The sequence below is a fragment of the Herpailurus yagouaroundi genome, unplaced genomic scaffold (assembly GCF_014898765.1).
Source record: "Herpailurus yagouaroundi ecotype Mexico unplaced genomic scaffold, PumYag 246, whole genome shotgun sequence".
Classification (NCBI taxonomy): Eukaryota; Metazoa; Chordata; class Mammalia; order Carnivora; family Felidae; genus Herpailurus; species Herpailurus yagouaroundi.
Window position 1 is genome coordinate 12,299,898 of NW_024412463.1, and position 25,072 is coordinate 12,324,969.

The window sequence follows — 25,072 nt, forward strand, 5'->3', positions numbered from 1 at the left end:
GCCGGGGGCGGGGCCGGGGGCGGGGCCGGTACGCGGCGCCGCCGGGGAGGGTCGCGCCGCGGGCGCCCGTGCTTCACTTGCCCGCCTTCTGAGCCTTCTGCGCGGACTTGGTGACCTTGCCGGCGCCGCCGCTCTTCTTTTCCACGTTCTTGATGACGCCCACGGCCACCGTCTGCCGCATGTCGCGCACGGCGAAGCGGCCTGCGGGGAGAGGGCGTGAGGGGTGGGCGAGGGCCGGCCTGGCCGGGCGCAGGCGCACTCGCGCCCGCTGCTACCTGCCCAGCGGGGCTGCTGGTGGCGCGGTGCGGCCGCTGCCCGAGGAGTGTGGGACGCTAGCGCTATCAGGTTCTCGGGTGGCAGGAACGACTGCAGGACCCGCCCCGGGCGTGTGGGGGTCCAAGGACGCGCCGACGCTCTTGGAGCGCGCCTGGCGAGGCACAGCTACGACGAAGCTGGCCGGTAGCCTGCACGAGGCAGCTCTCGCATGGAGGCCGGTGGGTTATCCCGGGCACGTGTGTGCGGCCAGCCAGCCGCTGTCCAGCTCCGGCAGTCAGCCCTAATGCTGCCACTAGACTGGCTATGGGGCCCGGGGCCTTCATCTACAGAGGAGGACACCATCCCAGAGCTGGCCGGCAGGGCTGCTTCGTGGGACGGAGGCCGCAGGTCTCCTGCTAAACTCTAAGCGGAGCAAACCGAAGGGCCCCCCCCCCCCCCCGCCAAACCCCCCACCCGGAAGTGGTCCTCTGGCAGCCCGGACCAGCCCCACCCAGGCCGCACCTCCCTCCACCACCTGCCCAGCTCACCGAGAGGTGGGTACTGTGAGAAGCTCTCCACACACATGGGCTTCCCAGGGACCATCTCCACGATGGCTGCGTCACCGGACTTCAGGGCTTTGGGGTTGTCCTCCAGCTTCTTGCCTGAGCGCCGGTCAATCTTCTCCTTCAGCTCGGCAAACTTGCAGGCGATGTGTGCCGTGTGGCAGTCGATGACCGGTGAGTAGCCGGCACTGATCTGCCCTGGGTGGTTCAGGATGATAACCTGGAGGAAGAGGTGCACAAGGGCACAAGGCCGTCAGGCGTGCCCAGAGGGGGTGAGACGGCATTGGAGCGAAGCTTTAGGCCCAGGGGCCCAGGTGCTGGCCGTGAGGAAAGGTCAGGGACCCACACCCCTGACATGGACCCCAGGGTCCTCATCAAGCCTTTGGCAAACCACAGGAGAGAAACGGCCAGCAAGTGCACTGCATGAAGGGCCACTGGGCAGGACTCCTACTGTCTGCACTGGCCAGAGCTGAGGCAGGGGGATGAGAAAAGCGGACCTCAGTTATTACACTTCGGTTATATGTCAAGGAAGCCAATTTTTACACCTGTGGTCACACGAAGAGGTGACCAAGAGGGTGCCGTGAAAATGTCGAGAAGAGAATAAAAGAAAAATGTAGAGATGTCTCCGGCAATAAACTACTAAAAACATGTTCAGGACTCAAGCGGGACCTCAGTGAGGTTCCGAGGCCGGGCCCCTCCGGTGTCCGCTCTTCCCGTGAGTGCCCTCAGCCCTGATCCAGCCTCTCCAGGCCTGGGTGGCCTCGTTTGTAAAGCGGGGGTCTACGTTTTCCCAGGCGCCCAGCACCGTTCGATGACAGCCCCACCACCCTTGAGGGAACGGGCCACACCGGCCCCTGCAGCCACGCACCTGGGAGGTGAACTGGGCAGCCTCCTGGGGTGGGTCGGACTTGCTGTCCCCACACACGTTGCCTCGGCGGATGTCCTTGACTGACACGTTCTTCACATTGAAGCCGACGTTGTCGCCAGGCAGGGCCTCGCTCAGGGCCTCATGGTGCATTTCCACCGACTTCACCTCCGTGGTGATGTTGACGGGTGCAAAGGTCACCACCATGCCCGGCCGAAGGATGCCCGTCTCCACTCGGCCCACGGGTACGGTGCCAATGCCTGGGTGGAGGGAAAGAGGGCTGTGAGGGGTGGGGGACGGGTGTAGCCACATGGGCAGAGTGCAGAGACGGGGGAGACCCCAGACAAGGCAGACACTGAGGTTCAAATAGAAGTGGAGGCTCCCCTGGCCTGTTCTGTCGGGAACAGAAAGGACTGAACAAGAGAGAACCCCTAGTGGTGCTGGGCGGGAGCAAAGTGGGGGGCGGGGGGGAGCGTGGGCAGAGGGAGGCCCATCTCGACTGGGGGCGGTACTGTGGGGACCCCTCCCTTCTCTGAGGCCCCTCCTGGCGAGGCAGCAGCAGCAGCACGGGTCAAGGTCATCCACCCAGGACTGCCTCCTGTCTCAGGGAGCCACCCCCAGAGGGACACTGTGGCACCAGCGCTTCTCATGGGTCGGCTGACGCCTGTGTGCCTGCTCAGTGGCTATGCGGGGTCCCCCAGCGTGCGTGCAGGGAGACCCTACTCCCATATCCCTGGCTGTGGTATGACAGACATTGAGGCTGGTGGCGGTTTTCTGTGCTAGGTGAGTGTGACACCCCCGTTCTGCACGAGCCCCCTGGCTGGGGGTCTCCACGGTGCCCCTTGTGGGCCTCATGTCTGCTTGTGGTTTCTCTGTCATCTCACGAATAGCATTTCTCATGCCTGGGGTAGGTCATGTCTCCCACAGGACTGGGACGGCCATGGGGGAAGGGGACATGTGAGTTACCCTTATGCCACCAACTCCTGGCACAGGGCTCAGTGCTTACTTGAAGAGAGAAAGACCCTGGACAGATGGATGAACGGGTAAGGGTGGGTAGGTGTGTGGGTGGATGGATGGATGGATGGGGAGATAAATGGAGAGATGGATGGGAGGGGTGGGTGGATGTCTGGATGGACAGATAGGCAGATGGGTGGGTAGATGGATGGATGGATGGATGAATGTGTGGGGTAAACAGTCGTCTGGATAGAGATGAATGGATGGATGGATGAATGAATGATGGATGGATGGTGGATGGACGGACGGATGGATGGATGGATGGATGGATGGATGGATGGATGTGTGGATTGATGGGTGGTGGATGGACATGTGGATGGATGTGTGGATGGACGGATGGATGGATGGATGGGGTGGATGGATGGATGGAGCATGGACGGGAGATGGACAGGTGGATGGATGGCCCCCAGGAAGTGTGCAGCACTGAGGGACAGGCAGATAACTTGGCCTCGAACCCTCCTTGTCAGGGGCCCTGGTCTCAGGAGCTGGGTGTGAGGGGTAGACCCGGCCAGGGTGGGCTGGGCCAGCTGCCTGAGGTGGAGCGTCCAGCACTGAACCGTCACTCACCGCCGATCTTGTACACGTCCTGCAGTGGCAGGCGCAGGGGCTTATCTGTGGGGCGTGTAGGGGGCAGGATGGTGTCCAGGGCCTCCAGCAGGGACACGCCGCTGGCGTTCCCCTCCTTACGCTCCACTTTCCAGCCCTTGAACCACGGCATCTGGACAGGAAGAAGGTGTCCGTTGGAGGCAGAGACCGCCTCCACCTGCCCCGCCCTGCCCCACAGCCCCAGGGCCTCCCCAGGACTTTCCAGAAATCCCGGTGGAGGCATGTGACCTGAGAGGGCCTGGGGAGCAGGGGAGCACGGGACTCGCCGCTACCTAAGGGCCAACGGTTCACCCTAAGCCTGTTCATGCCATCGAGACGCTGCGCAGCCCTGCACCCTCCCCAGCTCCGGTCCACACTCCCAACATCACAGAAGCCTTGGGAAAGGAGGTCTGGCGAAAAAACAGGGGGGCCCCTTCCCCAGCCCAGACTGCTCACACCGCACTCAGACGGAGGCGGGTTCTGGCACCCCTGAATAAGCGTCCAGCATGGAGCCCAGCCCAGCCCAGCCCCCCTTTCTGGCAGCCCTCAGATCCCTGGGCAGGGCCGGCACCAGAGCGGGAGGGGCCAGAGTCGGGCCAGTGGCCAGGCTAGAGGCAGAGGGTCCAGCCTCAGCCCCCAACCGCTATGCCACCTGTCTCCAGGCACGACTGACCCGGCATTGCCCAGGGCTTCTCCTGCCTGGAGCCCCCCCTCCCCCCCCCGACCCACTGGCCACAGGCAGGGAGAAGGGGAGGGGGCCGGAAGTGCTGCCCAGTCCGTTCCCAGGAGCTGTGTCCTCCCGGCAGCACAGATCGACAGACGGCTCCCTGAGCAGCAGGTCAGGAGCGGGAAGTTCAGGGCTAGGGTGTTCCGTCGGCCCTGCCAGGAGGGTGGGGAGCGGCGGCTCACCAGTTGCTCCGTGACATCCTGTGCGGGACCCACCACGTGCGAGCATGCAGCCCAGCGGGACGGGGGCAGGGTCCCCAGCTTCGGCCCAGGGCCCCCTCCGCGCCCGCCCAGCTCAGTGTGGGTGGCTGCAGCACTGGCTGGAGCAGATGGCCACCCTTCTAGGCCAGCGCCGTCCTCTGCCTTCGCTGCGTCCAGGCCCTTGTTCTCACGTTCTGAAAACCACTTCGGGCCCCACCTCGTCACCTCCCGCTGAGTCAGAGTCCCTGAGATGCCGGCTGTGGCTGCGGGAGCCAGAAACTTCCCAGCTGGCCAGCGGAGAGCCGGGACTCGGCCCTTCCCAGAGCCCAGCCCGCTCCACACCCTGGGGAGACGACAACTAACCCCATAAGGGCAGAGCCTCCTGCGACAGAGCGCTTGGGCCTAGGCCGTGGCGGCCGCTGCTCCCACACTGCCTGCCCAGAGCCGGTACCCCTGGCCAGAGAAGGGGCCTCTGCTGGCCTCATGGGCACGGCGCCTAGGCCCCGAAGAGGCGGCGGCCCGCCAGGCAGACACCCACGGGGCCGGGTGCCCAGGGTCATGCAGGTTAAGGGAACACAGTGGGGCTGAGGGGAGCCTGCGGACAGGCCTTCTGACCCAGTGCCCTGGGCTCCCGGGCAGGGTTCCGAGCGGCCCCGTTCCCCCCCGCCCAGCCCCGGGCAACTCACGTTGGGGGAGGGCTCCAGCATGTTGTCGCCGTGCCAGCCGGAGATGGGCACGAAGGGCACAGTGGCGGGGTTGTAGCCGATCTTCTTGATGTAGGCGCTGACCTCCTTGACAATCTCGTCGTAGCGCTTCTCGCTGTAGGCGGGCTCCGTGGAGTCCATCTTGTTGACCCCCACGATGAGCTGCTTCACGCCCAGCGTGTAGGCCAGCAGCGCGTGCTCACGGGTCTGCCCGTTCTTGGAGATGCCCGCCTCGAACTCGCCCACTCCTGCAGCCACTATGAGCACCGCGCAGTCCGCCTGCCCGGCAGGTCAGGTGCAGTGAGCCCCGGGCCCCGCCAGGCAGGTGCCCCGGGACGGGCCCTCGGGCTCTGGGCCTTAGGGGCGGCAGCAGGGGCTCGTCCGCCCGTGCGAATGGCCTGACGGTGTCTGGGTCTGTCTGTCTGCAAAGGCGGCCCTGACAGTGGCCAGCGGTCCTTGTGGGCACCTCTGCCTAGCTGAGATGATGGGGCCCTTGGTCAGCTCTGTGGGGGACTCTGTCCAGGTGTGATGAGGTCATCTCGCTCTCCCTCCCCTCTCCCTCTCTCTCCTTGTGCCCTGGCAAGGGAGCAGAGGAAACCCAGCTACCCCTCAAGGCTCCCGGGCCCCCAGGTGTGTACTGAACGGGTGCCCCCTCGGCCCCCTGCAGCCCTGCCCACCTGGGACGTGCCAGTGATCATGTTCTTGATGAAGTCGCGGTGGCCGGGGGCATCGATGATGGTGATGTAGTACTTGGTGGTCTCGAACTTCCAGAGGGAGATGTCGATGGTGATGCCGCGCTCCCGCTCCGCCTTCAGTTTGTCCAGCACCCAGGCGTACTTGAAGGAGCCCTTCCCCCGCGGGGGGGGGGGGGGGGGGCATGGTTCAGGGAGGGGCTTGGGACTCAGCCCCTGGACCACGGCAGCATGTCACAGCGGAGAGACCTGGGTGACAGCCTCCCTCGCTCCCCACTGGAACCCCAGGACCCCGATCCCATCTCCGGGGCGAGGGAGTCAGATGCAAGGACCTCTGAGGGACACCTCGACCTCGGCCCTGCCATCCTGTGGCCCCCCAGGTCTGGCCTTTGCCACCTCGATGCTTGCCATTTGAACGTCCACCAGTAGGTGGCGCAAGGGCCTGGGAGTCAGGCCTGCGAAGAAGGCCCCAGGCGATTTAAACCCCTCCCCTGGCTGGGGGCTCCCCTTTATCTGAAGCTGGCGACCCCCGCACCCGCAGCCGCACCCGCAGGCGCAGATCGCTGCGTCAGCCACAGGCCTGCAACACCGCTGTCGACGTGTCAAGCCCAAAACCCCTCTGTGATTTTTTTTAAGACAAAAAATAAAAAGGAAATTCGATGAGGTTGCATGGCAGGGCCGGGCTTTCCAGCTCTTTCTACAGACAGCCAAGGCTTCCTAGTAGCTCTGAGGCCCCTCCTCCCCTTCCTCGCCCCACCTGCAAACACCTGTGCCCAGCCCAGCGAGGCCTCCCGTGCCGGGCCCAGAGCTGTGGTTACTGCCGCCCAGCTGGGCTGATGTGAGGCTGCCCGGCCAGGAGGGCCGCCCTGCCAGGACCCAGATGGGACCCAGCTAGACCTGAATCAGACATCCTGCAAACACCCACGGCCTCCCCCCAGCGCCAAACCCGCAGGGAAGGAGGGAGTGACGCAGCGTTTGGGCCCAGGCGCGGAGGGAGGCAGCCCAGCACCCCCCACACACACACACACTCCGAGCGAGGTCACCCCAGGCCAGCAACTGACTCCTCCAGGGCCCTGGCCCCCACCCCTCTGTCATCCAGGAGAGGACCCTTACAGCCCCCCACACGGGGGCTTCTCCCAGAGCCCAGGGGTGGGGGCAGGGGTCGCAAAGAGCAGACCCCCGCTCCGTGACCACTTCCCACTCGGGGGTCTCTGCCACTTGAGAGAAAGCTCAGTCACCGGGGCCCCTCTCATCCTCACCAGGCAACCAGAACCCCCCCCCCCCCAAAGAGTGCCGCCCTGGACAAGCAGCCCTCCCCAGCCCAGCATGAGAAAGTGGAGCTGATGGGCCGGGGCCGGGTGCCCATCAGTGAGCTATTAATAGCCACCCTGAGTCGTGGCCCAGCCCCAGGACAAGTGAGTGCAGCAGTGCCTGCAGCCCCAGCACTCGGCCGTGGGGACACGGGAACCCCACCCATTCCAGGTTCTCAAGTCCAGTGTGGCAGAGAGTTCCGGAGCCTGCTGTGGCGGGGGGGGGGGGGGGGGGGCCCGGGGGGGGGGGCCGCCGCCCCCCCCCCCCCCCCCCCACCCCCACCACACCCCCCCCCCCGGCCCCCCCCCCCCCCCCCCGTGCCACTCCACCTGGACTCTCTCAGATATTTGTCCCCCACGCGGCTTCCTTTAGGCCTCACGCTGCCCTCGTGGCCTGGAGGAGATCAGCTGTGCCTGGAGTCAGGGACGCGCCAGCCCGGCCTCCAAGGCGGGAAGCTGTCCCCTCAGTGTGGCGAAAAAGACAGGGGCCCCCAGGCTCACCTCCGCCGCCTCCTTCTCAAACTTCTCGATGGTCCTCTTGTCGATGCCTCCGCACTTGTAGATGAGGTGGCCCGTCGTGGTGGACTTGCCGGAGTCCACGTGGCCTATGACCACGATGTTGATGTGGGTCTTCTCCTTGCCCATTCTGCCCGGGGTGGGGGGAGGGGCCGGACCGAGCTGGAGCGCTGTGGCTCAGGATGAGGGGGCTGTCGGGCAGTGATTCTGTGGGGTGGGGTGGGGGAAGGCCACAGAGAGCCTCAGACGGAGGCCAGCAGAGACACTGCCCTGCACAGGTTGCCAGCACACCCCCACCCCTGCCCACACACCTGGCCCCGAGGCAGGGGCCGCATTCCCACATTTAGTAGGGAGGGAAGGCCACCCCCCAGCCTGGGCCTGGCCCTTTCGGGTCAAGTGACAAGCCCCAGCAGTCCAATCTGCAGTAAATATCGGGGTGCTGTGCCCACAGGGCACCCCCATGAAGGAGGCTAACCCCCCCTGAAGGCGAGGGAGGAGCGCCAAGCTGGGCGAGCCCCATGACCAGCCAGGAGCCCGGTGATGAGTCACCCTGCCCCGCTCTCCGCTCTCCGGGGCTCTGTCCCTGATGCTTCTCCCCTCCCGGGAGTCCCAGGCCCACTGTTGTGCCCCACCCCCACCAGCATAGCTGTCGCCTGGTGGAGAGACGGTCAGTGCTCCCCACTCCTCTCCTCCAGCAGAGAGGGAGCCATCTTCCCCTCATCCCTGCCAGGCAGGCTGGCACCAGGGGAGACAGGCTGGGCCAGAGCTCGGACAAGGCGGTGGTGCCCAGACAGGGGGCCTAGAATAGCTTGGGCCCTCCCCGGACCCGGGCAGGGGGCAGACAGTAGGGCAAGGGAGTGGGGTGCCGGCTCTGAAAGAGGAGAGAAGAATCTGGCCCCGCAGCCAAGCTCAGCAAGAGCCAGACAGCGATGCCTGCAGCCTGGTGGGGGCAGGGGGGCACCCCCTCCCCCTCCCCCTCTCCCTCTGGTCAGAACCCAGGTCACAGCCCCTGCCCCATCCTGGAGGTCAGTGAAGAAATCTGGGCAGCCCGGGAGGGGACAGGTGCCTGGGGGAGGGAAACAGTGCACCCTAGGGTGCAGACACCAAGCGGACACCCCTAGGCCCACCCGGTGGGGGCAGGGTGGCGAGTGCCTCTGGGCTCTCACTGCCTCCCCCTCCGCGGACATCTCCAGCAGCCCCCAGCAAGGACGACCCTGCCCCAACCCTGCAGGGCCCCAGCCGGTTCCAAGGTCACGGCAGCAGGGCGATCGCCGCCGCCCAGAAGACCGCTCCCCCCGCCGCCGCCACCGCATAAACAAGCGCCACCGCGGTGCCCCCACCCCAGCCCCTGTCGCCCGCGGGGACCGAACCCTGGTGCCGGTCCGGGCGCGTGGGATGGCTGGCCGAAGCCCGGGGCGAGCAGCGCAGCCTGGCCAGGCGCCTCCCTGGCCCCTCTCTGCCTCCAGGTCCGGTCCCCCGAGAGAGGGCCCTCTGCGGAAAGCTGGGGATGGAGCCGGAGACCCGGAGGCCGAGCGTCCTTACCCAGAGCCGAGATCTCAGCCAGAGGGACTAGCGGCGCCGGCGCGGCGGTTTTATCTCTCCGGGAGGGGGTCCACCTATTGACGGAGCGGGCGCAGTGCACCGCGCCCCTGCAGTACGGCAATGCGGTACCGGCGGGGGAGGGGGGCGGGCGGGGCCGGGGCGGGGACGCGAGGGAGGGATGCGGGACGGCAGACGCGCGCGGGCGCGGCAGGGACGCGACAGAAAGCTGCGGCGAGGGAGCGAGCGACAAAGGCGCGGACGCACCCGGAGGGAGGGCAGGCAGGGAGGCGCGGAGAGAAGAGAGGGGGGCAGGGGGAGGGAGACGACGGGAGAGAAACAGCCAGAGATGGAGGGCAGATGAAGCAGAGCCGGAGTGGCCAGGCTCAGGCGCTCCTGGAGAGAGCGAGAGGGCACTGCAGATGCCGAGGGAGGTCTCAGGCCAGGGGTCAGCCCCAGGTACCGGAAAACACAGGTGGGGCCAGGGTAGCAGCAGGTAAGGCCTCGGCCAGGAGGGGGCAGGGACTGAGGTCAGGGACTGAGCCCCGGCCTGGCCCTCCACGTGGTCGGTGCCCGACGCACTAACAAGCCTCTGTTTGCCTCCTCAGTGTGGCCTCTGCGGAATGGGTCCTTTCCCCGAGACCCTGGAATCTGCTTGCTTCCAGGCCCCTGTGCCTGGGTGCCTGCCACGTGGCCTCACCCTGGCGTGCCCCCAGTCCGGCCCCATGGGACAGACTGAAAATGGTGTGTCCAGGGTCCCCTCAGTTCGCCAGAGTGACCTGAGGCCTGAGGCGATCCACCTCCACCACCGTCCCTCCGAGGCTTCTGGAAAGGACTGTTTTCACCCTGGGCCTCTCTCCACGCAGGGAGCACCCAGGTCTGTTCCCAGAGCCCACTGGTGCCTCCTGGGCTGCCCTGGTGTGCACGACGGGCAGGAGCCCCCAGGGAAGCAGAGTCCCAGGCCACAGATGGGGGACCTCTGAGGGTCCTGGGCAGACCAGGGCAATGGCCAAAATGGGTTTTCAGGGGAGGGACGGGGAAGCGCTGTGTTGTGTGAAAACCAAGTCTACAGGCCTCTCCGCCGTTGGCACCTCTCCCCGTGGCCTCATCTGCCATCGTCCGGCCACCGCTCCTGTCTTACTCTTCTTAGTGACTGCAGGGTCTTTAGAAATGTGTGTTGAGTGGGTGAGAGCAGAGGCCTAGTGCCCAGCTCCTTGCACGGGGGCAGTGGCTGAGAGAGCCCTCAGAGATGGGACCCTCAGAGGTCAGGGGGGAAAGGGGCCCAGCACAGTGGGGGGGGGGGGGCAAGCAGGTCTCCCCTGCTCAGGGAGAGGTCTCTGAGGGAGGGACAGGCTGTCCCATTGGGCTGTGAGGACGGGGGACCTGCCCCACAGGACCAAGGTCTGCACCCACAGACGGACGGACTCCTGGCCCTTTCAGGCAGGGAGGGGCTCACAGATGACTCCGGGCACCTCCAAGTGCTGCTGATACTATCACGCAGGAGCCAGGAATTAAAAATAAACTCCTGGCAAGAAACGGAGACCCACCCCACCCCCCCGCCCAGCTGCCCTCTATATTTAATGCGTCCCTCCCGCCTGAAGGTTAGCAGGGGTCTGGGAGACATCGGGATTGGCTGAAGCTGGGATGGGCCAAACCAAGGCTGAGGGAGGCCCAGGTCCATGGAGACGCCCACCCCCATTTCCCCAGAGGGACCACCAGCGCCCAGGACCCCGGGCTGCCTGCCGACCGCTCCCCGTCAACAGGTCTGGACTGCGCACCTACTCTGGGCTTACCCACGGCCGTCAGCCTGGTGGGGACCGAATCACGTTGTGACACCCCTGCCAGGGGCAGGCCGGTGCCGGGAGGTGCTGCTCAGGGGAGCAGCCACTGCCGGTGGGATGCAGCATCCTCCCTGAAGGCCCTACACCCTGACCCCGAGGGGTCTCGGGTGTTTACTCCAAGGTGCCTCTGTGTCCCCAGGATGCGCCCCGTGCACCTGCAGCGGGGCAGCCTGCAGGGCCCTGGGAGGCTGGGTGAGGTGGCGACACTCAAGCTCTCTTGGACGGTGAGACTGCATAATAAGACACCGACAGTGCTAAACAAGCCCGTACGACTGCAGAGTCCCCAGACTAACTAACACCTCCCCACCATCGCACAGCATTTAATAACTACAGGTCACTGAACAGAACCAAACACCAAATACTAAATAACCCGTCTCCAGGCCTTGTGAGTTCATCAAGTGCTGGGTGGGCCTACCAGGCGGCGGGGCACCCACTGACCAAGAGTCAGCTGGGCACAGACAAGCCACAGTGCCCAAGGTCACACAGCAAGGAGAGTGGAACCTGCCGGAAGCTTGGAAGGCCTGAGTCCGGCAGTGTCGCTCCTGGACAGAGGCCAACCGGTTCCCGCCTGCGCTCCTCCCCTCCTCCCAGCTCAGGCTTGCCACGCCTCCCCCTCCAACTCCCCCCAACCCCCCCCTCCCAAATCCGAGCCTCTAGTCACAACGGCCCCCAGAGCAGCCAAGGGGGTGGTTAGGGCGGGGGAGGGGGAGCAAAGAAGGGGCCACCGCCTCACGGCACACCTTCTGTCCCCTCCGGTGGCCCCCAGCTACCCCCAGCGGGGAGCTGTTTGGGGAGACACAGGCAGCCCCCACTTTGACGGGCTGAGGTTTCATGAGCCCGTGGAAAGAAGACCCAGCTAAAATTAACCGTTATCAAGCTGTCAGCCTGGAAATAAACCCTCCTCCTATTGGCTGCTGGTGATGTCACTGCTGGGTTAATAATAACCTGCGAATGCATAACTGACCAGCTGGGCATGTGCCTTCCTGCGGGGCCAAGGCCAGTGGTCACCCTGGGAGCTGCTGCCCGGGCAGTGACTTGGAGGCAGGATGGGGGTCAGGGCTGAGCACACCCTCCAGCCTTGGGGTGTCTCAGAATGACCTCAACTCCTGGCCTTGGGCCACAGGCTCCTGTCTGTCCCCAGGACTTCGGGTGTTCACCCTCATGTGCGGGGTCAGTCACATCTCATCTCCCAGCCTACCTGGGCAGCAGGACCCTGGACGGCCTTGGGGTCAAGGTCCTCCCTCCCCCAGCTCCCCAGGCTGGACAACCAGGGAACTGAGCTGCCCATGAGTCCGCACATTAGGTGGTGTCCATGGAGGAGGAACTGTCGGCTGCTGAACTCCCCTCGGAAAAGCGAGATCGTGGCCCCAAATCAGAGAAGTAGGGGCCAGAGGGGGCGGCGGGCGGGGCCTGGGGGCCGCGGCCTGGTGGCAGGGCCGGGGCGGGGCTGGAGGGGGGGTGGCGGGCCGGCCGCTTGCGCCCCAACTAGACCCCAAGGCTAGGCAGGGGCCCCACCGAACGTCCAGCCCTGGGCTCGGTCCCTGGGCCGAGTGGAACGGGGTGCAGGGCGTGACTTACTAGACAATCTAGGCCCCCCAAACGGCCCACCTTAAGAAACCTAGCGTGCCTGGAGGGTGGGAGGCCCCGAGGAGGGGGACGCAGCCCCTCAGGGAAGGGAAGGTCAGCCGGGCCTGCCCTACCCGCCACCAGCACTTGGGGCCGCCGATCCCCCAGCAACACAGCGGGGCGCTGTTGCCATGGCGAAGGAGCAGGGCTCCACCCAGAGCCCGGGTTAGTGTCACCAGTGCTTGGGAGGGCGGCTTCCTGCCGCCACCGGAGCTCCACCCCTGCCCTGCCCAAGCCCAGCGCCACCACCGGGGAGGGGGTCTGGCGAGCTTTGCCCTCTGAGCCCCCCAGAGTCCAGGGCTCCAGCCTAGCACCAGGAGGAGGGGGGGCCCAGCCCCCCCATGTGGTCCATGGCAGGCTGGGGGGGCCACTGGAGAGCCCAGGGGATGGGTCAGCCTCTCTGGCCAAGAAGGGGCAGCCCCTATGGTGGGGCCAAGAGACGGAGGGAGCCCCTGGGGAGGGTCTACAGACCCACTGCCCACTCCTCAGGTGCTGCAGGGAGAGGCCTCAGTGCTCAGTTCAAGGAGGAGTGTCTCCAGGCAGACAACCCTGGGGATCCTGAGGCTCCTTAGCAACTCTGGGCCCATGTTTTCACCTCGTAGGTAGAGCAAACCCTCGGCAGGGCAATTGGGAATAATCTGCCTCCAGAGCAGGAGGCCTCGTGGGTGTCTTAGGGTGACTGGTGCAGGAGGTTGTTGGCGGCCTCCATCAATGGTAGAGGTCCAGAGCCTGCCCTGCCCCAGGGGAGACCCCCTCCCTACTGGCAAGACTGAGGAAGCTGGTCCTTGGCTAGAGAAAAGGTGTGTGTGGGGGGGGGTGCGGGGACTGTCCTTGGAAATGCTTAGAGAAAAGTGCACAAATGACAAAGGTACCTGGCCACCCAGATCCAGAAACACAACACTCCCTCGTGCCCTCAGAGGTGACCACTGTCCTGACTTCTTAGACCGTGCATCATGTTGTCTACTCTCAGACTTCACATACACGGTCTACACGGTAGTTGTTTCTTCTCACTGCCGTACGGGGTTCCGCGTTGAGTGTCGCTCCACGATAAGGTTGCCGTGTGCCGCTGTGTGTGAACTTGTGCGAGGACGCCACGGGGATGGGGTTCGGAGCCACAGGTGTGCGCCGTCATCTGTTCACCACCTCTTGGCTCGAAACTCCCGCCTCAAGACCTGCTCTGTGGTGACGGACAGACTTACCTGAAGCATTTCTGCTTTACGGTGAGCAGATCATTCCATGGGGCAGGCACTGAAGGGTAAGTTCACCGCTGAGAGAAAATTAATTGATCGCTGGCTTTTTTTTCCTTGCTGGTATGAGGAAATTCTCCTATTTCTTTGCACATCTAGTAATGTTTGGCTGAATGCTGAACGTTCTGTGAAGACTCTGGATTCTGTTATCTTCCTCTGGAGACTGTGGGTTCTTATTTTAGTGGCCATTCAATCGCTGGGCCTGTAGGGGCTTGTTTTCATGCTTTTTGGTGTTGATCTGTGGAACACCCAACATAACTTCCCTCAGATGGGTAAGATTCAACTTTCAGTCTTGGTCCCCCAGCCTTTCATGAGGCTCAGCTTTAACTTTTCTTCGATGGTCCTAGAGTAGACATTACTGTAGGTGGTACTCTTCTCTCTCTCTCTCTCTTAATGTTTATTTATTTTGGAGAGAGAAAGACAGAGTGTGAGTGGGGGAGGGGCAGAGAGAGAGGGAGACACGGAATCCAAAGCAGGCTCCGGGCTCTGAGCTCTCACCACAGAGCCCGACACGGGGCTCAAACCCACAAACCGTGAGATCATGACCTGAGCCAAAGTTGACTGAGCCACCCAGGCACCCCATCTCTCTCTCTCTCTTTTTTTTTTTTTTTAATTTTATTTATTTAAGTAATCTCTACCCCCAACATAGGGCCCAAACTCATGACCATGAGATCAAGAGTTGTGTGCTCCTCTGACTGAGCCAGCCCGGTGCCCCTGTAGTCTTATCTCTTAAAGAAATAAGTCAGAAGGTCTCTCCACCCCAGCCAGGTCCAGATACCAGTGGTGCCCAGCATGGGATGTCTGCTGATATCCTGGCTCTGATCTCAACTCACCCCCCCTCCCCAGGATTCATGCCCTGGAGTAACTTCTTCCCCCTGAGGGCAGAAAGAGCCTGTGGCTTGCATCCAGCCAACAGAACATGACGGAGGGGGTGAGCTATAACTCCCTTACTTGGCCTACATTATGTAAGACCCTGTCTCGGCAGACAGACCGGAACGAGGGATTCTCCTCTTGGCCTTGAAGAAGAGAACTACCAAGATGCGAAAAGAACTGTAAGGGGCCACGGGTCAAGGAACCCCTAAGAGCTGTGAGTGGCCTCCAGCTGTCCAGCCAAAGAAAGCAGCCATGTGACCTTAGAAGAGGACCGTGAGCTTCGTAAGGAAACTGATGGCTTGGTGGCACCCTTCTGAAGCCCTGAGCAGAGGACCCAGTAAGCCGTGCCTGGACCCCTGACCCAGGGAGCTGGGTGTGCACAATAAACGCACGTTTTGTAAAGCCACTAACCTGTGATCATTTGTTATGCAGCAATAGATAACTAGTACACGAGGACACAGACCGTGGTGTCTGCTCTCCGTGAGCCCCCCAGGCTCCCCCAGCCAGAAGGCACAGACCCGAGCCACTCCCCGCGCTTCAGCCGGCCTGCGCCCCAGCCTCAGCCTGACCCACTTGGATGACCCTGCGAGTGTGGGTCCGCTGAACCCACCTCCCTCCACCCGCAGCCCTACTCCCTGGGCCCCCCACCGCCTGGGGCGGCTGCCGCAATGGGGTCTAGCTCCACGCTTCCTCGTGGACACAGGGCCGGCCTGCCACCTGCCACTCCACCGTGGCCGGAAGCAGTAGATTCCACACATGTACATTTTTTTATTCTGAAATCATTGCAAACTTAGAGAAATGTTGCAAGAGTAGGTGCCCCCAGCGTCGGGCGCCCTTCGCCGGCACCCTATTGTCAATGCCTGCCCATCTGCGTTCTCGTTCTCTGTGTGTGTCCATGCAATCCTCTCTGTGTGCGTCTATGCAACTCTCCGTGTGTGTATCTACGCATATTCTTTTTTCCAAGCCACTTGCGAAGGGGCTGCGTAAATCATTGCCCTCAGCACTCGACTGCGTCCTTCCAACTGACACAACACTTCGGTCTACGAGCCCTGTTCCGATGGCGCCAGCCGCCCCGGCAGCTTTTCCCGGTCTGGGACCGAACGCTGGTTTCCCAAGTCACATGTCCTGATCTCCTCTAATTGGAAATAGTTCCTCTGCCATTTGTGTCTTTTATGACACTGACGTTTTTTAAGAGTTGAGGCCAGTTGCTTTGAAGAGTTCCGTCTTCTGGAGCTTCTGATGTTTCTGCACGAATGAGTTCAAGTTTTATTTTCCTGGTGGGAATCCCCGCCGAGCAACACGTATTCCCCTCAACGCATCCGAAGGGGAGGTGCCTCACGTCGGTTAGTTCCCTGACAGGGATGTCACCCCCGACGACCCAGTGACGGTGGTGGCCGCTAGCTTTTCCTGTAGCAAAGTTTTATTTTCCCCTCGTAAGTATGAGCTAATTAATGAGGATGCACCTTGGATTCTGTAGATATCCTGTTCCTCATCGAAATCCTCTTTCAACCCAACACTCATTGATGATTCTTACCTGCATCCATTTCTACCATGGTGGCTGTGCTTTTTGAATTATTTTTTGTTTTTATCTTTTTAAGTTGTCACACAGAAAAGGGACTCTCGGGGGAATACACAGTTGGATGAATGTTAGCACACGCACAGATGACTGTAGCCACGTTGATCAGGACACAGACTGTCCCATCCCCAAAACTCTCCTCCACGCTCTCGCTTTATGCTTAGATGGTCCTCTTGCCCCGGCGGCCGCTGAGCTGTTCTCCATTACTGTGGCGTCGTCTTGGGAGCGTCATGTGAACGGAAGCTTACACCATGTCCCTTTTGGGGCGGGTTTCTTTCCCTTAGCATGACACCTTAGAGATTCATCCAGGTCGCTGTGTCACAACCCTTTGTTCCTTTTTATCGATGGATAAAATTCCATATACAGCGAGAACACAGGTTATCTACCCACTTCTCCCCTGAATCACATTTAGAGTTGTCTCCAGTTCGGGCAGTCATGAATAAAGCTGCCGTCGACATTTGCACGCAAGTTTTTGTGTGAACACATCTGGGTTTCTCTCGGGCAAATGCCAGGAGTAGGGGCTGCTGGGTCGTGTGACAGGTGTATGTTTAACCTGTTAAGAAACTGCCAAACTAGGGGCGCCTGGGGGGCTCAGTCAGTTAAGTGTCTGACTTCGGCTCAGGTCGTGATCTCACGGTGTGTGGGCTCGAGCCCCGTTACAGGATCTGAGCTGTCAGCCCAGAGCCCAGAGTCTGCTTCGGATTCAGTGTCTCCCCCTCTCTGCCTCTCCCCAGAGCTCATGCTCTGTCGCTCAGCAATAAATAAATGTTAAAAAAAATGTTTTTAAATCTTTGTTAGATATTTGATTTGCAAATACTTCCTCCCCACCGGTGGCTTCTCTTTTTGTACTTGTATCCACAGCACAAAATTTTCCATTTTGATAAAGTCCATTCATCAGTATTTTTCTTACACGGATCACGCTTTTCATGCTTTTGACATTGGCTAGCCCCAGATCACAAAGATTTTCTCCCATACTTTCCTCCAAAGCCGTGAAGTTCTATGTGTCCCACCTGGAGACATTACCCATTTTTGAGTTAATTTTTATAGAAGGTGTGGGATTTAGGTCAAGTGTTACTTTTCTTGCATAAGGATGTACCGTTCTCCCAGGACCGCCTATTGAAAAAATTATACTTTCTCTGTCGAACTGCTTTCACATCTTCTCAAAACACCGTTGGGCATGTGTGTGGGAGGGCTGTTTCCGGACGCTCTTCTGTCACAGTGATTTATGTCCGTGTCTTTGCCAAGGCCATGCTGACCTGATTACTATAGTCTTATAGCAACTGCCAGACTCAGGCAGCGTGTGGAAAGCATGGTCTCTTCAACAAGTAGCGCTGTGATAACTGGATAAACACACACGAGAGAATGAATTTGGACCCCTACCTCGTGCCATATACAAAAATTAATTCAAAATGGATCAAAAGCCTGATAAAACTATAAAACTGTTAGAAGAAAACACAGGTGTAAATCTTCATGACCTTGGATTTGGCAGTGGTTTCTAAGATGTGGCACCAAATACATGGGCAACAAAAGAAACAATAAGTAAACCGGACCTGAAAATGTTTAGCTTCTGTGCAAAAAAGGACACTATGAAGACGGTGAAAATGCGACCTACAGAATGGGAGAAAATATTTACAGATCATGTTGGGTAAGGGTCCAGTGTCTGGAATATATAAGGAACTCTTACAACTCAATTTAAAAATGGGTGGCAGGGGGAGGGGCACCTGGGTGGCTCAGTCGGTCAAGTGTCCCTCTTCAGCTCAGGTCACGATCTCATGGTTGTTGAGTCCGAGCCCCGCATCGGGCTCCATGCTGACAGCTCAGAGCCTGGAGCCTGCTTCAGATTCTGTGTCTCCCTCTCTCTCTGCCCCTCCCCTGCTCACGTTCTCTCTCTCTCTCTCTCTCTCTCTCTCTCTCAAAAATAAATAAATAAACTTTAAAAAAATGGGCAAGGTGTATGAATATACATTTATCCAAAGGAGATCTGCAGATGGTCGATGGGCACACGAAAAGATACTGAACATTATTAGGCACTGTGAACCTATATAACAGATCATCAAAATACATGAACCCAGGGGCGCCTGGATGGCTCAGTCGGTTGAGCGGACGAGCTTCGGCTCAGGTCATGATCTCGCGGTCCGTGAGTTCGAGCCCCGCGTTGGGCTCTGTGCTGACAGCTCAGAGCCTGGAGCCTGTTTCAGATTCTGTGTCTCCCCCTCTCTGACCCTCCCCCATTCATGCTCTGTCTCTCTCTGTCTCAAAAATAAATAAACGTTAAAAAAAAAAAAAGATCTTGTACTTTAAAAAAAAAAAATACATGAACCCAAACTGACATAACTGAAGGGAGAAACAGGCATTCCTACAACAATTGTTGGAGACATCGGTACCCCACTGTCCATAACGAGCAAACAATCAGATGGAAGGTAAGGAAACAGGACTTAACATGACGAACCAAGCAGGTCTAAGACACACACACACAGCACGCACCAGCAGGACACGGGGCGGTCTCCAGCGGAGAGCCGACGACAGGCCCCAGGATGCATCTTGCTGGATTTTAAAAGATAGATCCACAAAATAGCTCCTTGAACCACAATAGGATGAAGTAGAAAATCTACAGGTTTGTAGAAACTAAACAACACACTCCGGAAGAAGAAACCACTAGGAAACTCCGAAGATACTCGGAGAGGAGAGAAAAGGAAGACATAAGGTATCAGAACACAAGAGACTCGGCTAAAATACCGGAAGGAGGACATTTATGGCGATCGACACACGTGAAAACACAAGAAAGGTCTCGTGTCAACAATGTTCTAACGTTCAGACTTAGGGAACTAGGCGGAGGAGAACAGGTTAAACCAGAGGAAATAAAGACGGGAGGGAGCCCCCGTCACAGCCAGACAGGAGATGCCGACACCAAAGTCCCGGGGACAAAGGGCCGAGAGGTGGCCGCCGGGAGACAGGACACGGGACGGGGGTCAGTGGGGACAGAGTCGCAGCTTCAGCGGATGAATCCACCGCGGATGCAGGTGGCTCTGAGGCCGCACAACATTGGGAGTACATTTAACGCCACTGAACCGCACACTGAAAACGGCTGAGGTGGTAAATGTTGTTACGCGTATTTTACCACAATAGACGTTGTTTTGAGAAAAGGAAAGTACTGATCCGTGCTGCAGTGTGGATGAACCTGGACAGCACTAGGCTGAGGGAAAGAAGCCCGACACTGATTCCACGGAGACAGACACAGATTGGTGGTTCCCGGGGCTGGGGGAGGGACTGCTTGGTGGGCACAAGGTTTCCTTTTGGGGAGATGAAAATGCTTTGGAACTAGACAGAGGTGATGGCTGCACAGCATTGCGAATGTGCGAAAACGCGCGCTCTAAAACGGTGACGTCCACGTTCTGGGAACTTAGAACTTACCCTCCATGAAAGGATCTGGGTACCGCGATCGTTCCTTGTTCTTAGGCTTCAAACATGTTTCGGTTAGTGTAGCTTATTTGTCTTTTCACACCAATTCTAGGACCTGCTTGTCTGTTTTCACTGATCTCGCAGGGACTTGACTTGCATTGCCCAAGTCTGTGTATCAGTTTGGAGGAAGCTGGTCTTCGCTGTGTTGAGTCTCCGTTTACTTAGGTCTGGCTTGACATCTTCCTTTGGCATTTCGCTTTGGGCACACACGTCTTGCTAGGTTTATACTTAAGTGCTTCACGGACAGAGGGTAACTATGAAAAATGGTATGTTTTGGGGGCGCCTGGATGGCTCAGTCATTTGAGTGTCAGGCTCCTGATTTTGGCCCAGGTCATGATCCTAGGGTCATGGGATTGAGCCCCGCATCAGTCTCTGCCCTGAGAGCGTGGAGCCTGCTTGGGATTCTCTCTCCCTCTCTCTGCCCCTCCGCCACTCACACACACACACGCTCTCTCGCTCTCGCTCTCTCTCAAAATGGGTTAATAAACTTTAATTTTTTTTTTCAACGTTTATTTATTTTTTTGGGACAGAGAGAGACAGAGCATGAACGGGGGAGGGGCAGAGAGAGAGGGAGACACAGAATCGGAAACAGGCTCCAGGCTCTGAGCCATCAGTCCAGAGCCTGACGTGGGGCTTGAACTCACGGACCGCGAGATCGTGACCTGGCTGAAATCGGACGCTTAACCGACTGCGCCACCCAGGCGCCCCAATAAACTTTAAAAAAATAAAAATAAAAAAATGTCTGCTTCCAGTTGTAAATTGCTAGCATGTCACAATATGGCTGACCCCGCCTCGTGCCGGTCACGTTTGCTCTATCCGCTTGGCGTACTTTCCGTGACCACAGAGCATCATGTTGTCGGTGAGCAGGGATAGTTGTATTTCTCAGTCTCAACCCATAGGCTTTGTGTTTCTTTTCCTTGCCTTATCGTACCTGCCAAGACTCCCAGGAGGTGTGGAGGAGTTGTAGCGAGAGTGGACGTCCTTGCCTCATCCCAGTCCTGGACGGGGGGTGCAGACCTTCTCCAACGTGCACAATGCTGAACGTACTTGGCATGAGTTCTTCGCCAGTGCTCTGTATTAGATTGAAAACCTTTCTGATCCTCGTTTCCGAGCTGTCGTCACGGACGGGGTCCCCAGCACACGGTATGAATGCTCCCAGTTGCTGGTAACAGGTGCTTTCGAGCCTGAGTCCGATCATCCAGCATCTGGGCCTCCCAGGCCTGTTTATTGTTTCCCACACCAGTTGAGATTTTCCTGGGGCTTTTATGCCAAGTAATTTTGGGTTTTGTCCTGAAACTCAGAATTCTTGATGAATGAACTCTTTTCAGCTTGTTGTGTGCCTTGAGCACTAAAACAGTTGTTTCTGACAGTTTTTTCCAGGTGTATAGTCGCATTCTGGGGAGAACATTTGTTGACCTCCTCACTCCTTCACGCCCGAAATCTGTAATGTCTTTCATTACTCAATTCATCCTTTCATCAACTGTATTTATTGAATGTCTACTACATGGCCGATTCTTTCTTAGCCACTGGGCGCACGACGGACACAAACTCTCTTCCTGTAGATTTTGTTTAACCAACAAGTAAACAAATTAGGCTATTCCCAGCAGTGAAAAGCACTGTTAATAAAGATCATGTCTAACTTTCACCACTACGTGCTCAGTGCTGGTCTAAGCGTTTACGTCTCACAGGTAGGAAAACGGGAACCGCGGTGGGGCTCGCGGCCCCGAGGACATCGTCCGGCCACACAAAGTGCCCCCACATCGTTCACCAAATATCAGTCAGCTGTTTTATTTTCTTCTGCAAATGGTGACTCCACCTACAGAGGTGCCAGTGCGTGTGCTGGAGAAGCCTGCAGAAGCTGCTGCCTGGGGCACCAGGGGCTGGGGCTGGGCTGCTGTGCTCCCGGGGGGACCCTCATTCCCCAGGAGTAGGCTGAGCCCTGAGGGCCCCAGCCCTGGCCTCTGGCTTCAGCACAGGTCTCACCTCAGGGCAAACACCTGCGGCCAGGGTGACAATCCACACGCTCGCACAGCCACAGTGCCCGGCTACGAGGGGCTGCTGTGAGCCTTGCCTCTCCCAGCCCGTCACCACGGAACACCTGTTAGGACCGCACGGTCGTTACCCTGACCTCTCATCTCCCCAGAAGGGAGTGGAGGCTCCAGATGTCACACGGCTGTGACACAGTTGGGACTCGAGCCCCAGTCCCAGCAACCCCCGGGGCCTGAGCCTTTCCCTGCCACCCTGCGGGAGCCTGTGGCCGCGAGAGGGACGGCCACTTGGTGTTCAGCAGAGATGTCCGCCCACCTTGTGCGACCAGCCCGAGGCAGCACGCACGTCTCTGCCCCACTGAGTGATTATTCTGTCACCGTTTCCCCAGTGGCTGGAGGCTCGGGTGTTTCCCGACACAGAACCCAGCCCTGTGCACCCTGAGCACGCGATCACCCTCCAGGCACATGGCCACACTCCCCGCGGAGCCAGTGGAAGGGAAGGGCTGACCTGTCCAAGCTCCGACCGCCCGGCCCAGATACTGAGCGGCTGGCTGGGTGGGGGTCCTGCTGCCAGCAGCAGGTGGAGGCAGATTCGACCCCAGGCCTCATGGCCCCAGAGCTGGGGACGCTCCCCCCCATGTTGGAGCCACACCTGGGGGCCGGCCGGCAGGACAGCGGCCCTGACTCCTCCTCTCGGTGCCTCGGTGGACACCAGACAGGAGCATCGCCCACCTCAGGCCATGCCACGCAGTCTGCACACGGGCTGGGGATGCACCAGTGGCGATGGGTCCCCGCTGTAACCAGGTTGTCCCACAAGCCCCCTTCTGGGTCCCTGACACTTAGTAAGTGGGGCGACTGGCAGAGCCTCCACCCTCCTGGCTCAGTAAATGTAGCTTTTCTGTTTACACTTTAAAGAAAAAAAAAAAAACGCCTCCTTTCAGATTTTCTGTTCTTGAAGATGCCGGTGAGGCTGGGGATGTGTCAGCTGGCCCAGCGGAGGGTGGCCTGGGGAGACGGGAGACGCACTCCTCCAGGGAAGGCCTCGCTGCGCGGCTGCGGTGGTCAGCACACAGTCCCTGCTGACAGCTCCCGCAGGGCTGGCTTCCGTCACAGTCCACAGAGCCACCTCCCCTCAGGACTCCTCCCCAGGCTGGTCTGAGTGGGGTGGGGGCCAATGCAGGTTACCCCTGACTGTCCCTTCTCACGCCAAGGACCCCCACTGGCCCCACGGCCCCCCACCCAACATGCGCCCTGCCTCTCAGTCTCCATCTCACTTCTGTTCCCGAGAGCCTGGCCTATGACACTTCTACAAGGGGGGGCCCCAGAGGGGAGGTGACCACAGCCAGGTGGCGGCCAAGTGCCCCGCCTGCCTGGGCCCCCAGACAGGGTCCCCGACCCTGAGGTAAGTGACTCTTGGGCATGGCTGGCTTTGCCCTCAGCCCTAGAGGGGGGCTCACAGGCTCTGCCTGGCATCCACACCCAGCACATGTCTGCACCCAGCCAGGGTGGGGCGTCATGTGGCCTGAGGAAGGGCCTGGCTGGCTGGAGCTAGAGGGTCAGTGTGAACGGAAGCAAATCTAGTCAAATTGAAGTGAAAAGCACCAAGTCATAGAAAAGTCATAGAACCGGTGCTCACATGTGAAAGAGGGACAAAATGTCAAGGAGTCACAGCTCCAAGCCACAGAGGCCAGCCTGACCACTCCGGGTCTCTCCTGTGAGAGTCTGAAGCTTCTGTCCATGCGACGGAGGCAGCCGTGCCTGGGGTTGGAGGTTCTGCAGGAGGGGGGTCAGGACCCCAACTGCCTGGCCCCTCTACACTTCTCCCAGAACCCTCTGCCCCAGATGCCCGGGCCTAAGAAGACCCGAGAAGCCCCCAAGAGGCACAGGCCTGGGTCCCTGGGGAGCGGCTGCGTCAGGGCCCTCACTGTTGTGAGCACAGCTGAAGGAGGAGCTTTGAGGCCTCAGGGAAGGACTGCCCAGCCTGCAGGGCAGTGCCTGGTGTGCCCACTTGGGGGGAGGCAGAAGGACACCTCGCCCGCTGCTCCCCACCAGGAGGCAGGACATAGCTTCAACCTCCACGCACCTTGAGCCCAGTGTGCGAGGGGTTTTGGGTCCAGGGCCTGTGTACCTCCCTGCCCTGGGGGCTGTGACAGCACGTTCTCAAGCTCTGGGGACTGAGCCTGGGACTGAGCCCTGGGAGAGCAGGGGCTCCCACTCATCCAGCTCTGCACACACACAGGCCTTGCACTGCCAGGCACACAGTAGGCTTCCAGTACTCTCTGGAAGAACAGGCAGACGAGCCTCAGCCAGGAAAGCAACGTCAACACCGGCCTCCAGCACCAAGCCCCTCCCAGCAGAGGCTGGGCAGCCCTTCTGTCCCTGGGAGCCCCAAGCTGGCCCCATCCTTCCAGGTGGCCCCCAATCCCAGCTGTCTCCGCTCAGACACCCCCCCCCCCCCACAGGATGGGTCTGCCCCAGGGATCCCGGCCTGTCCTCCTCCTGCTCACACTGGTGTCTCCCCACCCCCAGGACACTCTCTTTGACCCACCCAGGCCCCCCCCGAGTAGCATCAGCCTTTGCCACCCCCCCCAACCCCAGCTGCGCCCCTTTTGAGTGACCACCATGCCCAGGATTCAGAACAGACACCCCACTGCTTCAGAGACTGTGGCCTGACCTCCAAGCCCCGACCCCATTTTCTGGCCATAAGCGCTGTCCAAGGTCCTCAAGCCCTGAAACCACAGTCCTGTTGGACGCGTGTGTGAGACATACCACAAGACAGTCACACACTCAGCCACAGACCACAGGTCTGTGGGTCTTACTAGAACGTTGCTCCCTCCTGGTCAGTACATTGACCAATCTGCCTTACGAGTGACCCTCAGTGGCCCCAGTGGGCCGGCCTGGCCCCTCCCCATCCCAGGGTCTACCAGCCTCCCTGCTCTTGCCCGGCAGCACTGAGAGCTGGGTCTCAGGGTGTCCCTGCCGGTCCCTCCCCCCATCTCCACCTTCCTCAGATCTCAGCTTAAATCTGACACCCCCTCTGCTGTCTTGCCTCACCGCATTGGGTCCCCCTGCACTCTGGACTGGCCTTTCCACTCCTGTCCGGCTCAGCCATTTGCTCATAGTAGATATTCAACAAACCCACGTACTGAGTACCAGAATGGTGCAAGGTCTGAGTCAGGCCCATCTCTGTGTTCTTGGGGGCCTGAGAAACCCCTCCCCAGCATCCCTGCCTCGCTCTCTGTGTCTTTACTGTGCAGTGAGTGCAGGTGCTATTGGCCTCGGTTTCCCCCACAGCACCCAGCACAGAGCTGGCACCCAGCCACCCCAGCCACCTTTGTGGACCACAAAACACCAAATCCAGTCATGCTCCAAGCCTCCTAGGAGCTGCCCCTAGCTTGGGAGGGGGGTCCGGTGCTTCTCAGGGGAGGAAGAGTCAGGCAAAGGCACAGGCACCCCGTGAGTTGGGGGGGTGCACATGGGCCTGGCCCATTC

The 25,072-nt window shown here is 60.0% G+C and overlaps 1 protein-coding gene and 1 long non-coding RNA gene across 2 annotated transcripts; one reads left to right on the forward strand and one right to left on the reverse strand.

Moving 5' to 3' along the window:
- Positions 1–6: 6 nt before the first annotated feature.
- EEF1A2 (eukaryotic translation elongation factor 1 alpha 2) lies at positions 7–9,105 on the reverse strand. The gene is made up of 8 exons (XM_040459902.1): positions 8,974–9,105; positions 7,415–7,638; positions 5,591–5,768; positions 4,896–5,192; positions 3,265–3,415; positions 1,687–1,943; positions 804–1,038; positions 7–201 (listed from the first exon to the last, which is right to left on the reverse strand). Exons 2-8 carry the CDS (start codon positions 7,558–7,560, stop codon positions 74–76), a joined length of 1,392 nt encoding a protein of 463 aa, XP_040315836.1. The 5' UTR covers positions 7,561–7,638; positions 8,974–9,105; the 3' UTR covers positions 7–73.
- Positions 9,106–10,758: 1,653 nt separating this feature from the next.
- On the forward strand, positions 10,759–14,963 carry LOC121020039 (uncharacterized). Its single transcript, XR_005785902.1, has 3 exons — positions 10,759–12,191; positions 13,408–13,657; positions 14,674–14,963. It is a non-coding gene; the product is annotated as an uncharacterized LOC121020039 (long non-coding RNA).
- The last annotated feature ends 10,109 nt before the right edge of the window (positions 14,964–25,072 follow it).